General features: G+C 37.9%; 1 protein-coding gene across 1 annotated transcript in view; it reads right to left on the bottom strand.

Moving 5' to 3' along the window:
- The window catches only part of MYO16 (myosin XVI), a 912,243-nt gene that overhangs the window by 518,251 nt on the left and 376,016 nt on the right, over positions 1-17,976 (bottom strand). Inside the window, exons 12-13 of the mRNA XM_006851537.1 lie at positions 11,435-11,562; positions 3,985-4,090 (exon numbers count right to left, since the gene is read on the bottom strand). Of these exons, the coding sequence (XP_006851600.1) occupies positions 3,985-4,090; positions 11,435-11,562 (234 nt within the window). The remainder of the gene's footprint in view (positions 1-3,984; positions 4,091-11,434; positions 11,563-17,976) is intronic.

Genomic DNA, 17,976 nt, shown 5'->3' with positions numbered 1-17,976 from the left:
ATATACACATAATTTTCTTAACTAATATATACAGCATTCTGACTTTTTTATTTTCAACAAAGCTTATATTTTGGTGTGTGTTAGGAACCTGAAATAATTTTAGATAAATAAACCTGTTTCTTGGCCTAAGTAAATAATAAATACATTTTTTTGACAAATGTGCCTTATATATGCCCAGAAATAAACAAATAATGATCCTAAAACTTAAAAAAGAGCAAGCATATGAGAAAATGCCCACTATCTAACCAAAAGCAGCTGAAATAAATATAAGAAAATGGCAAAGCTGGTATTATAAATCTCCCGCAACATTACACACAATAAAATGGATAGAATCCTGAATTTACATAAATGTTTACCTACATGAAATTCATTTACTAACATCAAAAGTTAAATTGGGTGACCTGCTTGGATAACGTCATGTCTCTTAAGTATGTTAAATACTTTGAAATGGTCTATTTGTATATTCTTTTACCACATAAAACTGATTCCCAAGCGTGTGGGAGGTACTAGACACTGAGGCAGCATCTCTTGTTTCACTGAATGCTTGTTTAAAGAACAAAACCAATGAATGAAGAAGCACAACCAGTTAGAGAGGAATACGGATTGCCAATTGCTTTACCACAGGATAAAAGCACAGGGAAATGATTTGATAAGGCTAAAGAAGAAAATAGTACTGTAATAAGGAATACTGGGACATGCTGGCAAGCTTGGATTTGATCCAGAGGGAACAGCGAATTATTAAAAGATTTTACACTCAGAAGTTATAATTCAGGCTGTGAATACGCCACCAAAATCAATTTCTCTTTCCTTCCATTTAATAGTTTAAGCTGAGCATCTGGAGGCCAAGTTAGAGGTCACATGATTCATTTCCCTTAGCTCTATGGCTAAGTTCAAATAGAAGAGATGCTTATACTTTCTTAGCTGAGTTCTATTTACAAGATTCTTTAGAGGAGTGCTTTCTTTTCCCTTTCTGTAAACAAGACTGCAGATGCCTGTAACCCAAGCATGTGGGGACAGTATCCTAGCAAACAAGAGGGCAACAAGATGAAAATGGAAAAATTCCTAGGCCCTAAAGGACCCACGGAGCGAAGTTGCTCTGTTAATCAAGACCATACAGAAGTACATGGCAAGATGGTCAGGAAAGGATGAAGAAAGGAAACGTATTAGGAGGGACAATGATGGTCTCCGCACCAGTGACGACAGTATGTCCAAAGACAACAGAACAGGATGAAGTGCTCGGCTTTATGCAATATTGTGATTATACTGGGGGTAGAACGAGAATCTGGAATCAGAGTGATTTCCAGGTTTCTGGCTGACAGGAGTGAGGAAATGATGATAAAACAATGGAAGATGGGATCCTAGTGGCACAGCAGTTATGTGCTTGACTGTTAACATGAGGTTGGTGACTCGAATCCATGAGCCACTCAACAGGAGAAAGATGTGGCCATCTGCTTCAGTAAAGCTTTCACATGAGAAACCCTATGGAGCAATTCTTCTCCGTCCTTGAGGGCTACTGTGAGTCGGAACCGACTCAACAGACGTTGGTTTGGGTTTTGGGTTTGGATGTTGTTGAGAAGGAAGAAAATGATGTAAATTCTGACATGTGTATGAAAAAAGTTTATTGTGGGATATCCAGGATGTCTTTTTTTTTTTTTTTTTAAGTTTTTATTGTGAATTGAGTCATAGTTTACATGGGAGAATATCAATTTTACACTTATCATTTCATTGCAATGATTACAATCTCCTCTGTGCATCATCATTCAACAGTACTAGCTTCTATTCCCTTTGTTTTTGTTTTGTTTTGTTTTGGGGGTGTACACAAAACACTCAGGAATATATAATCATTTAAACAACCAAAGGGTACATTCTGCAAGCCTGCCTTCTGGCCACCAGCACTCAGTTTTTCTCTTCCCATCATCAGTCTAGAGTCCTTAGTTGTTCTCTCTCTCCATGTTCCCATCTCTGCCTCCATCTCTGGTATAACTGCTTCTCTGGATAAGGTTATCACATTCCACTCATGCTCTTCTTCCTTGATGGTCCTAGGGTTCTCTGTTCCTGGACTATAAGATTAACTACTCCCTTCTTTTTGTTACAGAACTTCCACCTTTACAATTGTGACAGTTGCAATTAGTCATGATAACAATTGTTGTTGTTGTATACAATTACTTACTATTAAATCATAAAAATTTTATCCTCATCTCTTTTACTAGTCCCATCTAGACAAGATGAAAACTATTCAGTGTGGACCCAACCTTGCTCTTAAACTAAACTTCCTCTTAAAGAATTGTAAGTCAGTCACTTTGCCTTTTATTGCCCCCTCATTTTAGATAGCCAGTGTCTAAGTTACCTGTCCTTTTCAACCCTGTATCCAGAGGAGACAGGATAGATACTTGATGTGAAGACTCCTTCACTCTCAGTTGGTATTTTGAGCTACTACATCTATAAGTATAGGTGAAATTCATCAAATTATAGCAATTTACACTTGTTTCCTTGATCAAAAAAAATTTTTTTTTAATCTTCCTCTAGTTGAGTTCTGATCATCAAGCCTTCAAGGTTAGGTCAAATGGGTACTATTTGCAATTTGGGCATTCTTGTGTATCTCCCCTCACTTCTTATCAGCTGGATGCTTCACTCTCAGCTCTAGCCCTCTGTGGCTATGTCCTTGTCCATGGATTCAGGAATTCCCAGGTCTCATCACACTATCCAGGTAGCCTTTTGGATAGGTAGGTCTACATCTAAAGAGAGGACTGAGAACTTTTAGCACACAGATGAGACTGAATCCATGAGGTCAGTGAGCCCAAATAAGGGTAGAATGCCTAAAATTACCAGTCCTCTAACATAACAGGGCACATACATGTATAGTGTTCCATTTCATTAAAAATTTAAGACAGTCAACAGGACGTTCAGTGACTTTGCATTAAATTCCTAAGGAAATCCTAAAATATGGAGGGTTAAATCTATAAGAAAAGGCCCTGAACAAAAAGCTTTTAAGTTCTGGTCATTTTTGTTTGTTTGTTACCAAATGTTTTATCTGGCTCACTACTGATGGGTGGTCCTTCTTGCTTAATTGCAAGAGGATCATCACTCCACTTGAGTGTCTTATTCAGCTGTGTTTGAACAATGAATTCACAAAACTTCCCCTAACTGTGTAGAAATAAGAGTCCCTAGCTATGAACAAGCACTTATGGGTGTCTCCTTGAATGTAATTTGCGAATTTTATTATGTGATATTCTTCCTGGTCATTATCTAGGCTTTTTATTTCCTTCTCAATTGCTGGCTGTATTTTTGGTACAAAAAGTAACAGGTAAAAGGAGAAAAAAAAAATCAAGTTTTACTCAATATTCATTGTTGTTGTTATCAGGTGCCATCAAGTTGGAATCGACTCATAGCGACCATATACACAGCAGAAAGAAACCCTGCCTAATCCTGGGCCAATCTCACTACCGCTGTCACACTCGAGTCCATCAATGCTGCCACCTGGCCATCCATCTTGTTGGGAGTCTTCCTCTTTTTCTCTGACCCTCCACCTTACCAAGCATTATATCCTTCTCCAGCAACTGTTCCCTCATGACAATAGGTCATAAAAGTCAATTATTTTAAATACACCAAAGTGCTATTAGCAACTCTAAATAAACTTCCATTAAAATTTATTATCAGGCCCAATGGCCCGCAAGATACACAAAATATTCCATATAAACAATAATCTATATATTACATTTTTTCTGATCCAACTATTCAGAGCAAATATAAAACAGAATACGTTCAAACTATCTGTTATGTATACAAAAGACAATGAAAGTTCATTGAACAATACTAATTTGTACCAAAATTTGTGCCTACTCTTCTGCCTCTCCCCATTTATTTATAAATGGCATTTTGTATTTGGTTCAACATTTTCATTCGCATATTATAAATGACATTTTCACTGGCTCAATATTTTCATTCAAGTACTTCCCAGCCCAAACAACAACAAAAAAAACTTACATGTTTAAAGTTGGAATCTAATATTCCCCGGCTGGATCCAGATCTACAGGTTAGGTGTCTCATTATTTGCTTGCTGGCTTCAGATTTTCCAGATCCTCTCTCACCACTAATGGAAAGCAGATAAGAAAACACTGGTTTGGAGAAAGTAATTAAAACAGAAAATTGCCAGAGGTAACTGACAGACACAGACATGATGATGGGATGGCTTCCCAACAAATGATAATGTGTTTATGGGTTAATTTCACTGTTATATTTGATTTATTCATTAAAAATCTTTTTAGTAAATAAACACTATCATAATCCTGGCATAGTACTGCAGAATCAGCACTGTAAACCACAATGGTCAGCAGTTCAAACCACCTGCCACTCCTTGGAAACCCTATAAAGAGTCACTTTGGGTTGGAACTGACTCAAAGGCACTTAACAACAGTAAAAACTAAGCACTTTCTACCAGGATATCGCACTGTGTAGACGTGCATAACCTGTGAATCATGGCTGAAAAGATGGACATGGACTTGTCCTCAGCTTCTTGGAAGCTAGTGAGTGAGCCAACAAGTGAAGGTGTTATTAAGTGAAATGTGTAGCTGTCAGACCTTTCCTCTTCTCATCTTTAAAATGGGACTAAGTTGTGAAGCTCCTAAAACTCATTCATTACTGTTGTCAGATACGACGAGGGGAATGAAGTGTCTGGCACTCAGTTGATCCTAAATATCAGTCTGATTTGCTGGCTGGCTGTGATTGTTAAGTGTCTTTGAGTCAGTTTCAACTCAGAGCAACCGTGTGTAAGTTTTCCAAAGATTGGCTGGTGGGTTTGAACTTTTAACCTTTTGATTAGCAGTCCCGTGCTTATCCTAGAGTACCATACCAGGACTCCAATTGTCTTTTTATGCTATTTTCAATTCTGATATCCCATGATTGCATTTTTCTTTCAATGAGCAACAATTGTCAATACTGTTACCTATAACAACTTCTTATAATATCTAGATGTATTTCACTTACATATCTGATTTCTACAAATAATAACTATGAAGTAAACCTGGCATTACACAACAGAGGATTAATATCAAAATTCTACTACAATGACTACTCTATGTCAGGAAGGTCTAATATGAAATTGAATTATTATTTTATCTAAACTGACAATTCTATTCATTAAAAAAAAAAAAAAAAGAACTCATTCATCTGATAGGAAAAAAACAGCAAGCAGCTCTATAGTTAGAGCACTGGTGTGGTGCTGCAGGATAATGCACTGAACTGCACGGTCAGGATGAGCCACAAGGTTGGTGGTTCAAACCCACCAAGCTCTCCTGGGAAATCCTATACAGGGTTGCTATGAATCAGAATCAACTTGGTGGCACTGACCAAGACACAACAGATACATAGTTAAATACATAAAACCATTGTACTAATATTTCCTTAAGCTTCTGACCTTGGAACAATTAATCTATTCAATTTGTTTAAAGCATATGTTTAAGAAAATAACTAATTATTACTTTAATGAAAATATTATTTTCCTCACGTTTCAAGTTGTTAATGAGTACTTCTCCTCCCCTTGTCTCTGCTGACCTCAAACATTTAATAGCTGTGCAAAAAAACTATAGTAGCAACAGGTAAAGTACAGACTCAGATGGCCTTGCAAGACACATAGTACCTTTTCTAAACCTGTTATTTTAACCTTCTGATTTTATAACCTTCTAATTCCATGTTGTTAGGTGCCTTAGAGTAACTTCCAACTCCCAGTGACTCTAGATTGGGTTTCCAAGGACGGCTGGTGAGTTTTAACTGCAGACTTTGTGGTTCAAGCCAGTTTCTGGTCCAGTGCTTTATCCCACAGCACTACCTCAGGACTCCCAGGAGATGTGGAATTTCTAGAATTAAATTCATTTTTAACAAAAATGCTATTACACAGCAAAATACTCTAATCATTCTTGAGTCTTGTTTTTATAGATTTTTGTTCATACCATATTGTTTTTATAGATTTTTGCTTAGATATCTTGGTAAAGCACCATTTTCCTTCTTTAAAATATCCTATCCTTTCCAATGAAATTGTACTAGAGTCTGGGTTAAGTTTCAGGGTTAAAGAGCTACAATAAGATACTGCCTCCCTTGAGTTTTTCATTTACTGGAAGCATTGTCACATAAACACTAATTATTGTTGTTGCTAAGTGACATCGAGTCTGATCCAACTCATGGTGATTCTGTCTAAGGTTCCTGAGGAGTGGCTGTGTGTTTGAACCACTGGCAGTTAGTAGTCCAGTGCTTATCGTACAGCACTACACCAAGACTCCACTAGCAGCAGTATTAAATTATCATTATATTAAAGCTAAACATTCTAGTTCAACTTGTACAAGAAACATTTCTTATCTGAAAATGTGTATCTATTATTCATATAACATTTTAACCATTAACTTTGTGGTAGGCCATCCCAGACCCATGAGAATTCTATAAGGCAGGCTGTACACTGCTAATGTCATCGGTGATTTCATATGCTTGGTAGCATAACTTAACTTTATATTTTCTCAGCACAGAGTTAGAGTGATGGATATTTGCCACATATATTTAAGTAAGTAATTTAAATGATCTATTAAGGACTTCAGGGATTTAAAAAGTATGGTAACTGATGGTGGATTTCAAATTCTCAGTTATGGTCCAAGTAGAATATCTAAAAGTTAGAAAAATCTATTCCTGAAGATGTTACTGGGCACTAATATAATCAACAAAATGCAAATGAATACCTGAAAGACTTTGGAAATAGAAAATTTTAATTTCTGACCTGGTATAATGCTACAGAAGTCCTGGTGTGACATTGTGGAATAAGGCACTGGACCACAAGGGAGGTCTGAACCACAAGGTCAGCAGTTCAAGTTCAACAGCCATTCCTGGAACTGACTCAAAGGCACTTTACAACAACAACAACGCTAAAAGACATTTGTACCAGAAATATTTGTTGGCTTTGATCTTCATATCTTAAACTATATTTTGTAAATGCTACTCCTAGGTCATGAGTGTTGTTTGTTGTTATTAAGTGCCATCGAGTCTACTCTGACCCATAGCCACCCTGTGCAGGGTTTCCGAGGAGTGGCTGGTGAATTTAAACCACCAACATTGCCTTGAGGTGTGGTGCTTATCTTATGGTGCCACACCAAGAGTCCTATCAGACAATGTTATTGTTGTTGTGTACTGTGGAGTCGGTTCTAACTCATAGAGACCCTGTACAGGGTTTCTGAGGCTGTAAATCTTTATGGGAGCAGAAAGCCTCATCTTTCTCCTGCAGAACAGCTGGTAGCTTCAAACTGGTAGCAGCCCAATTCGTAAACACTCACAGAAGCAGCAGTCAAGAAATTAAATGACATATTGCATTAGGAAAATCTGCTGCACAAGACCTTTTTGAAGTGTTGAAGAGCAAAGATGACAGCTTGAGGACTAAGGTGCACCTGTCCCAAGGCATGGTATTTTCAATAACCTCATATGGATGCAAAGGCTGGACAGTGAATAAGGAAGACCATAGAAGAACTGATGCTTTTGAGTTATGGTATTGGAGGAGAATATTGACAGTGCCATGGGCTGCAAAAAGAACCAAAAGATTCATTTTGAAAGAAGTGCTGCCAGAGTGCTCTTTGGAGGCCAACATGGGCAAACTTCGTCTCTCATTCTTCGGACATATTGTCAGGAGGGACTAGTCACTGGAAAAGGATATCATGTTTGATAAGGTCACAGAAAAAGAGGAAGACCCCCAATGAGTTGGATTGGCCAAGTGGCAGCATCGATGGACTCAAGCATGGCAACAGTCGTGAGGTTGGCCCAGGATCAGGCAGTATTTTATTCTGCTGTGCATAAGGTCACTATGAGTTGGTATCGACTCGATGGCACCTAACAACAACAACTATAACGCTACCAGAGCTCCATTATCACACAATAGATGCTCAAAAAAACAGATCTTTAAAGTTTTTTTTTTTTTCTAGATTTAAATTGACTAATTTTAATGTATAAGTAGTTCCCATAACATACTTAAATTATAACAAACTCAAAATTTATAACTATCAGGGTATCTTGAACATGGCATCTTTCTGCAAGGACGTTATGGGAAAATGCATGCAATATGGACAAAAATGTTGGGTTATGTGAACAAGCTCCAAGCATTTGATCAGGATACTAAGATAGAAAAAAAAAAAAATCAGTGAAAACAGTGGTCATATGGCAGGAAAGCTGAATTCAGAACTTTTCACCATCAATGTGGAAATGAGGAACAGCTCCTAAATCAGGATGAAGAGGTAGGTCCTAATGGATTTTGAAGAAAAAATAAAAGCTGATGAAGAAATAAAACATAATGAGGAAAGGAAAAAAGTCATCAAAAATGTTTAGAGTGACAGAGTAAGCAGGGATTTTTTTCTAAACAAAATCAGGGGCTTCAGCAACATTTGGAATCAAATATTGATTACTTTGCTAAAGCTAATAGACAGATTCAAGTAGCAATGAGATGCTATCACAAAATATATGAAAAAGAAAAGAAAAGGACCACATAGATGAATCTCACTAATTTTCTAATTAGAAACACCATCCCAGTGATAGTCCAGATTCCACAAGTGGAGATATCACCACAACTGGCAAAAGGACCATGTGGTCCAACTTTTCTTTATCAATAAATTTTTTATTTAACTTATGTATACTTTAGAGATCATGGTAGATCTAGAGGATAAACACTGGACTGTAGAATCACAACATCAGCAGTTCAAGCCCACCAGCTTCTCTGCAGGAGAAGGATGAGGCTTTATGCTCCAATGAAGATTTACAGCCTCAGAAACTCTGTACAAGGCCACTATGAGTCAGAACCAACTGGACCCAGAATTTATTAACAACAACAATATACTCTTTGTGTATGAATTATAATATATCTGTAAGTCTGTAGGTAATGTTTCCAACACCTAAAGACAAATAAAAATGGACTCTATAAAGATACTGATAACAAAAGGCAACAATAAAGACAACAACAAAAATGAGCTATTATTCAACTTCAGTTAGAACCAACTGACAACAGTGTCATTGGAACATAACTCCGTTGTAAGTCAGGTACTCTTGTATTTGTATAAGTGGAGAAAGCTATTTATCTTAGCCAAGCATATCAAGGAAGTAGAGGAGCTACCTAAAGGCACACAATCTTAAAAGCTTAAAGAGAAAACTAAAACAAATCTGTGTCACAGATTTGTTCTCACACTTTACAGATAAGGACTAAGTGATAGACTTTTGAAATTTGAATGAGGGATTACTATTTTTGCCCCATTATTGGCATAGCGATTAATACATATAGGTAGCAAAGGAATATTAGTTCTGCAAAATGATAATAATATCTACAAGGGAAAAAAAAAATCCATGAACCAATACATATTGAAATTGTTTCATTAAACAAAGACAAGCAGGTTTCTTTACTGCAGGATTTTGACTCTCATGTTAAGGGAAGTTTGGTAAAGGGCTCCTAATAGCCCCCTTATTTAAAGGAGTTTGTACAGTAGTAAAGCATCATCAGCCTCTAAATATCGGGGCCATAGTCCAGATTTACCATTTACGAATTGGAAGACCCTAGACAATCAGTTTATCTGATACAGAGTCCAGGGAGCCCTGCTTAGACAGCAGCTAAGCACTTGACTGCTAACTGAAAGGTTAGCAATTTAAACCCACCAGCTGCTTCACAAGTGAAAGATGGCATCTGTACAGACTGTGGACTTGGACATCCTATATGGGGGAGTTCTACTCTGTCCTTTGAGTTGGAATCAGCTCAGTGGGATCCGCCAACCACAACTCAATCACCTAATACATAAAATGGTGAGGACTCTGACAAGAACAATTCCTACTGGTGTGGAACTGTAGGTAGAATCAGCAGTGATAGGAATTGGACCCAAATCCACAACACTTAACAATAAATGCTTAATAAAGAGTGTTGCTGTTGTAAAGTGCTGTCAAGTGGGTTCTAACTCATATAAATTTACAAATTTCTCAATAAATCAGAGATTGAAACTTAATTTCAGTGAAAGGGAGATTCATCACGATTGCCATGGACAGAGATTCAGGCTTAGTAACATCATTCTTTTTGATCTTCTAGTGAAATAGGTTACTTTAGATTGTTGTTGTTAAATGCTGTTGAGTTGGTTTTGACTCATAGCAACCATGTATAGGGTTTCCAAGGAGTGACTGGTGGATTTGAACCACCGACCTTGTGGTTAGACATCCAGTGCTGATTGTACAGCACCACACCAGGACTCTAGGTATTATTATTGCAAATATGAACATGTGCTCCTCCAAATCTCATCATTTTACAATATTTTTAAAGCAATTCTTCAAATATTTCTCTGTTTATAAAAGTAAGGCCAGGAAAATCTAGGGGGAAAAAAAAAAAAAGACAAAAATAGAGTTGCCTAATTCAAGCGTGGGTAAACCCCCTTCATCCCCTCCTTCGTTTCTGGGACACTTCAGAAGACAAGTTTTTAAGCAACTGCCGGCAGGCTAGCTATTTTGAAAATAAGAACATGCAAGTTTGCAATCTGTCCATATGACATTCAGTGAAATGTTTCATTGAATTTACAGTGTAAAGGTAGTAAATAAATGCTTGAATTTTACAAAAAGTCTGCCAGATTCTTTCCAGATTCCCATCTTTACAACAATTTTATTTCACTTTAACTTGGGTGGGGGCTACTTCATTTACATTTGGTTTTCAACCAACATTATTGGTAATACTCAAGGCAAATCCATGATGATTTGTAGAGCTTTTACCTAACACAAACCATAATGATATGAAGGAGAATTTATTTGAATACCTAAACATGTGTTCAATACAGCATCAAGTATCATTACATACTGCTATCACATTTCATCCCTGTTTTCCCTGCTATAATCCCCGTTGTTTTGATGTATAGATTCATCCTCCAATGTAAAACAAACTCCTTAGCCTCCTAATAATTCTGAGCTAACATTACCAATACATTTTAAATCAAACAAGAACAACACATCTTAGGTATGTAATTGTGTTAAAACATGAGCAAACTTAAGAGCCAGAAGCAGAGTGGAAGCACATACATTTACAAAGTAAAATGATGCATTGCTTAACACTAGATTTTATAGAACAGTTCTATCAATTTCCTCTTCATAGGTACTTTCCTTTTGTCATGGTTTTAAAAGTTGAAAGGCAAAAACACTCTGGGGCTCAAAGCTTTCAATCTTCCAAATGAAATGAGACTCAGGTTAACTTTGTTACTATTGATTCCAATCGACTTGGGGCTATTTCTAATAACAGGATGTTTCTCTCTTGTAAGCAGTCAAGTGTATTTACTCAAGATATTCTGAACCTCAAAGTGCTGAGGAAGCCAATAACATAAAACACAAGAAGAAATGTGGACACTTTTACTGCCGAGCCCTGAGAGCCAAACTGTGCTGCAGGGTTGGAGGGCAGCAGGCACTGTACCTGATGATGAAACACTGAGGCCGTTGCTCCTGAAAAAGCTGCTGAAAGGCTCTCTCGGCGCAGGAGAAGATGTGAGGTGGCAGAGAGGAACACAGCTTCCCCGTGTGGCTAAAGTAAAGCTGTGATACCTGGAAAACAGTTCAGAAAAACACTCAAATCTTCCTGTGAAAACGATGCAGGGTGGTTGCATCTCACAACGTGGATGACTTATCTCCAATGTACAAAATAAATAATTCTCTGATTTTAAATATTACTTGTAACTACCAGTGTTTACACAGAGTCCTGCTGTGGTGCTGTAGGATGACCATCGGACTGCTAACCTCAAGGTCAGCGGTTCAAACCCCACCACCATCATCACTACCAGCCACTCCTCAGATATCCTATAGAGGGTCGCTATCAGTTGGAACCGACTCGACCTTGACAGCACTTGACAACAACAAATGCTTATAAAACCACACCTTTCTCAGAACATTTTAAGCATTCATTATTACAAAATGTAGATTTATACATGGAAAGCTGGATAGTGAATAAGGAAAAGCTGAGAAGAGTTGATGCATTTGAGTTATGGTGTTGGAGGAGAATATTGAAAGTACCATGGACTGCCAAAAGAACTAATAGATCTGTGTTGGAAGAAGTATAGCCAGAGTGTTCCTTGGAAGCCAGGATGGCCAGACTTCGTCTACCATACTTTGGACATATTGTCAGCAATATTGTCAGGAAGAATGATACCTTTCTCCAGTAACTGGAGAAAGGTATCATTTTGGTAAACTGAAGGGTTGGAGAAAAAGAAGAAGACCTCGTCAAGATGGACTGGCACAATGGCAGCATCATTGGGCTCAAATGTAGCAATGATTGTGAGACTAGCCCAGGTCAGGGCAGAGTTTCGTTCTATTGTGCATAGGATTGCTTTGAGTCGGTACCAACTCCATGTCTCCTAACAACAAGAACAACAAATATCATTCTTTTTGATTTTCTAGTGACATAGTTTACTTCATATTGTTGTTGTCAAATGTCATCAAGTCCATTCTGACTCACATAGACCTTGTATAGGGTTTCTGAAAAGTGGTTGGTGAATTTGAACCACCAGTCTTACAGTTCAAGCCAACCTTGCCATCCAGTACATGATCCTACTTTAGATTGAAACCTACATAACAGGAAGATTTTTGAATGATGAAGAAGTAGCAGACAAATAACTGTTACTTTACAAAACAACTGGCCTATATCTTCCAAGATTCTTCTGTAGAAGAATTGCTGCATTTGAGTTATGGTGTTGGAGGGAAATATTGAAAGTGCCATGGGCTGCCAAAAGAACCAACAGATCCATTTTGGAAGAAGTGCAGCCAGAGTGCTCCTTGGAAAGGCCAAGATGGCCAAACTTCATCTCTCATACTTCAGACATATTGTCAGAAGGGACCAGTCACTGGAGAAGGATATCATGTGTGGTAAGGTGGAGGGTCAGAGAAAAAGAGGAAGACCCCAACGAGATGGATTGACCAAGTGGCAGCATCGATGGACTCAAGTGTGGCAACAATAGTGAGGTTGGCCCAGGATTGGGCAGTATTTCGTTCTGCTGTGCATAAGGTCGCTATGGATTGGTACTGACTCTTTGGCACCTAACAACAACATCTTCGAAGAAGAGTTTCTGGGTGGCACAGATGACTAAGAACTAGGCTACTAACTGCAAGTTTACCATTTTGAATCTATCCAGAGGCACTTTGGAAGACAGACTTGGCAATCTACTTCTGAACAATCACAGCTGTTGAAACCCTAAGTGAAGTTCTACTCTGACACATAGGGAGTTTCCACGTATTGAATTTACTGGATGGAAATTTTCGGGGGGGGGGGGGCTGTTTTCATCTTCAAAGTGGAAGAAAGATGTGGTGGTATGCTTCTGAAAAATCAGCAAATGAAAGACTACAAATCACAAGGATCCAATCTGAAAACCAATTATGAAAGACCAGGCAACTTTTTATTCCACAGTGCATGTTGTACCAGAAACCAGGAGCTAAGTCGAAAGAAGCTAACAACACCACTCAGGGACATCAAACCTGCTCCAGATTGGAGGAGACTAAGGAGCCATGACAATACAATGCAGCGTGTGATACGGGCTTGGATATTTTGCTGCATGAGTAACATCGGAATGATGGAACCACTTGAGTGGGATACCCAAATCAGGTGATGGCAGTGTTCCATGAATGCTTGGCTCATTGTGATGTTTATATAGAAGAATGTCCTTGTTTGCACGAAATATTCAATGAAAGTATTCATGAGTGATGGAATACCAAGTCAGTAATTTATGCTATAATCAGTGAGCAGGTGGTTGGGACAGGGGTATATGTACTATTTATTTGCAGATCTTCCATAAATTTCAAATTATTTAAACTTAAGAAAGGTAAACAAAGTGAAAATATAGAAAAATGATCTACAACTATAAACAATAACTCGGTGAAAATAAAATAAGTAGATGAAAAAACAACTCGAACTAGTGAGATGCTTACATAGTTAAAGAATATACTATATGATTTCATTTATATAAAATACAAAACCAGGTAAAACTAACCTTTGCTTTCAGAAGTCAGTACAGAGAAAGATTAGGTGAGGTTTTAGTAACTCGGAAGTTAGAAAAAAGTAGGGCTTCCAGAAGACTGAATTTGAGAACTAGTGAATAATCAATCATCTGTCCATTTACAATATGTGTACGTTTCCATATGCATTTTGCTTTGATAAAAACATAAAATGCCAAAATCATTAAAACTTTAATGATGCAGAGAGAAACTAAAAAAGCCATACCACTGGAACAAATCAGAGAATTCAGCTCCAGCCCTTATAAAGGCAGAGTATGGTACATGAACAACGAAATAATATTATTTATCAGGGAGGAAAATGATGCTGAGAAAATTATTCATTGATTTGTGAAGGATGGAATTCTGGTGTAGCATTGTGGGAAAAGCACTGGACAACAAGTTCGTTTGAGTCACAAAGTCAGCAGTTCAAACTCACCAGTGACTCCTTGGCAAACCTATAAAGGATTGTTAGGGGTCAGAACCAACTCAACTCCATAGCACTTAACAACAACAATTTGTAAAAGGAATAAACATTGATCCCTATCTCATGCCTGCATTGAAATTAATTCTAGAAAAATGTAAGCCACAGACATGAACAGCATATTTTCAACATTCAGACAACTACAAAGAATACTACTGTGAAAATGTGGTGTTCACTAAGAAAACAGACAACAAAAATATAAATTATAATGGAAAACGGATCGATCTCACTCATTAAATGTAACTCCTGTTCAACTGCAAACAACAGAAATACAATAAAAGAAAATTACCGAGAGAATAAACTGCCCATGTAATCACTGAATTACCAAGAATCTAGAAATAACACCTGCACAATAATAAAAACACTAGAAATACAATAGAAAGTTGGGTTAAGAATATAAACTGGAAAGAATGACAAATATAAGATGTTCAAAATTCTAGTAACCAGGCAAATGTCATTTCAAATAATCAGATAATATAATATGGTATTACCGCTTTAATAAATATGTACACATATTTATAAATACACACACATACACATATATAAATATGCACATATATACTTGGGTTTTTAGGGGGTGTTTTGGAGTCCTGGTATGGCACTGTGGGTTAATGAGTCAGACTGCAAAGTCAGTTTGAACCACAAGGTCAGTGGTTCAAGCTCACAAGCTACTTCTTGGAAACCCTATGCAGAGTCACTATGGGACAGAATCGACTCAACGGCACTTAACAACAACAACAACACTTGCTTTTAAAATGGTAGCATATTACCTCTTTTAGAAGCCCCGTTGTGGTGCCGGAGGATAAGGTTTGGCCACAATGTAGGTTTAAACTGAAAGGTCAGCAGTTCAAACTCACCGGTCGCTCCTCGGAAACCCTGTACAAGGTCACTATGAGTTGAATCCAACTCAATGGCCCTTAACAACAACAACTTAATACCTCTTGAAAGTGTTAAAAAGGAAAGATGTGATTTTGAGTACTGCGATGTGCCTAATCTAGAGTCATGGAATTTTCAGTCACCATATATACATGCAAAAGCTGAACAATCAATAAGGAAGACAGAAGAATCGATGCCTCTGAACTGTGCTGTTGGTGAAGAATATTAAATATACCATGAACTGCCAAAAGAATGAATAAATTTGTCTTGAAAGAAGTACAGCCAGACTGCTTTTTAGAAACTAAGATGGTTAGAGTTTGTTTCACATACTTTGGACATGCTATCAGGAAGGACTAGTCCCTGGAGAAAGATATCATGCTTGCTAAAATAGTAGGTCAGCAAAAAATAGGAAGACACTCAACAAAATGAATTAACACCTTGGCTGGAACCATGGGCTCAAACACAGCAACAATTGTAAGGATGGTACAGGATGCTGCAGTCTTACATTTGGTTATATAGAATGATTCTGTCCTAAATTGATGGCACCTAAGATCAAAAGGGGCTCTGGTAGTGTGGTGGTTATGAATCGGACTGCAAACCTCAGAGTCAGCAGTTCGAAACTACCAGCTGTTCCGCAGGAGAAAGATGAGGTTTTCTGCTCCCGTAAAGATTTACAGCCTCATAAACCCTGTACAGGGTCGCTATGAGTTGGAACTGACTCCACGACACATAACAACAACAACATCAAAATTAATGATTTGATCATTTCAAATCCTTCATTAGGCAGCATAAGAAACGATTATACAAATGGACCTTACCAGATGGAATATACAGAAATCAAATTGACTACATCTGTGGAAAGAGATGGTGGAAAAACTCCATATCATCAGTCAAAACCAGGCCAGGGGCAGATTGTGGAACAGACCATCAATTGTTTATATGCAATTTCAAATTAAAGCTGAAGAAAATGAAAACAATTCCACAAGAGCCAAAATATGACCCTGAATATTTTTGTTGTTGTTGTTGTTAGGTGTCATCAAGTCAGTACCAACTCATACCAACCTTATGCACAGCAGAACAAAACACTGCCCGATCCTGGGCCAACCTCACTATTGTTGCCATGCTTGAGTCCATCAATGCTGCCACTTGGCAAATCCATCTTGTTGGGGGTCTTCCTCTTTTTCTCAGACCCTCCACCTTACCACACATGATATCCTTCTCCAGAGACTGGTCCCTCCTGACAATATGTTCAAAGTATGAGAGACGAAGCTTAGGCATCCTGGTCTCCAAGGAGCACTCTGGCTGCACTTCTTCCAAAACGTATCTATTGGTTCTTTTGGCAACCCATGGCACTTTCAATATTCTCCTCCAATACCATACCTCAAAAGCATCATTTCTTCTACATCCCAACTGAATGTAGAGATCATCTGAAAAACAGATTTGATATGTTAAACACTGAAGACCGAAGACCAAAGGAGTTGCTGGATGACATCAAGAACATCATACATGAAGAAAGCAAAAAGTCATTAAAAAGGCAAGAAAGAAGGAAAAGATAAAAATGGATGTCAGAAGAGACACTGAAACTTGCTCTTAAGCGTAGAGATGCTAAAGCGAATGGAAGAAATAAAGAGGTACAAGAGCTAAACAGAAAAATTCCAAAGGTCAGCTCGAGAAGACAAAGACAAATATTTTAACAAAATGTAAAAAGATCTGGAGTCAGAAAACCAAAAAGGAAGAACACACTAATCATTTCTCAAGCTGGGAGAACTGAAGAAAAAATGCAAGCCTCCACTTTTGTTATTGAAGGATTCTCTGGGAAAACTATTGAATGACGCAGAAAGCATCAAAAGAAGATGAAACTAATTCAGAGTCACTGTACCAAAGCAAATTGTTGATGGTTAAACATTTCAAGAGGTAGCATATTATCAAGAGCCAATGATACAGAAAGAATAAGTCTTAGGTGCATTAAAAGAATTGGTGAAGAAAAAGGCATTGATGGAATAAAAATTGAAATCTTTCAAGAAAGTGAGGCAGCACTAGAGGTACTCGCTCATCTCTGCCAATAAATTTGGAAAACAACTATCTGGCCAACAGATTGGAAGAAACCCATATTTGTGCCATTCCAAAGAGAGGTGACCCAATGGAATGCAGAACTCATTGGACAATCTCTTTGATATCCCATGTAAGTAAAGTTTTACTTAAGGTAATACAGAGATGACTGCAAGCATGCATTGATAGAGAACTTCCAGAGGTTTAAGCCGGTTTCAGAAGAGGATGAAGAACAAGAGATATCATTGCTGATGTCTGACAGATCTTAGCTGAGAGCAGAGACTACCAGAAAGACATTTGTTGTTGTTTTTAGGTGCCATTGAGTCAGTACCGACTCAATGGTGAGCCTATGCAAAGCCTAACAAAACACTGCCCAGTCCTGGGCCAACCTCACAATTGTTGCCACGCTTGAGGCCACTGATGTTGCCATATTGCCAAACCATCTCGTTGGGGGTCTTCCTCTTTTTCTCTGACCCTTCCCCTTCCCAAACCTGAAGCTTACTTCTGCTTTATTGACTATGTAAAGGCTTTCAATCATGTGGATCAGACAAGCTATGAATAACATTGCAAAG

This window comes from Chrysochloris asiatica, unplaced genomic scaffold (genome assembly GCF_000296735.1).
Source record: "Chrysochloris asiatica unplaced genomic scaffold, ChrAsi1.0 scaffold00029, whole genome shotgun sequence".
Lineage (NCBI taxonomy): Eukaryota > Metazoa > Chordata > Mammalia > Afrosoricida > Chrysochloridae > Chrysochloris > Chrysochloris asiatica.
This window is presented reverse-complemented; position numbering and strand designations above follow the sequence as displayed.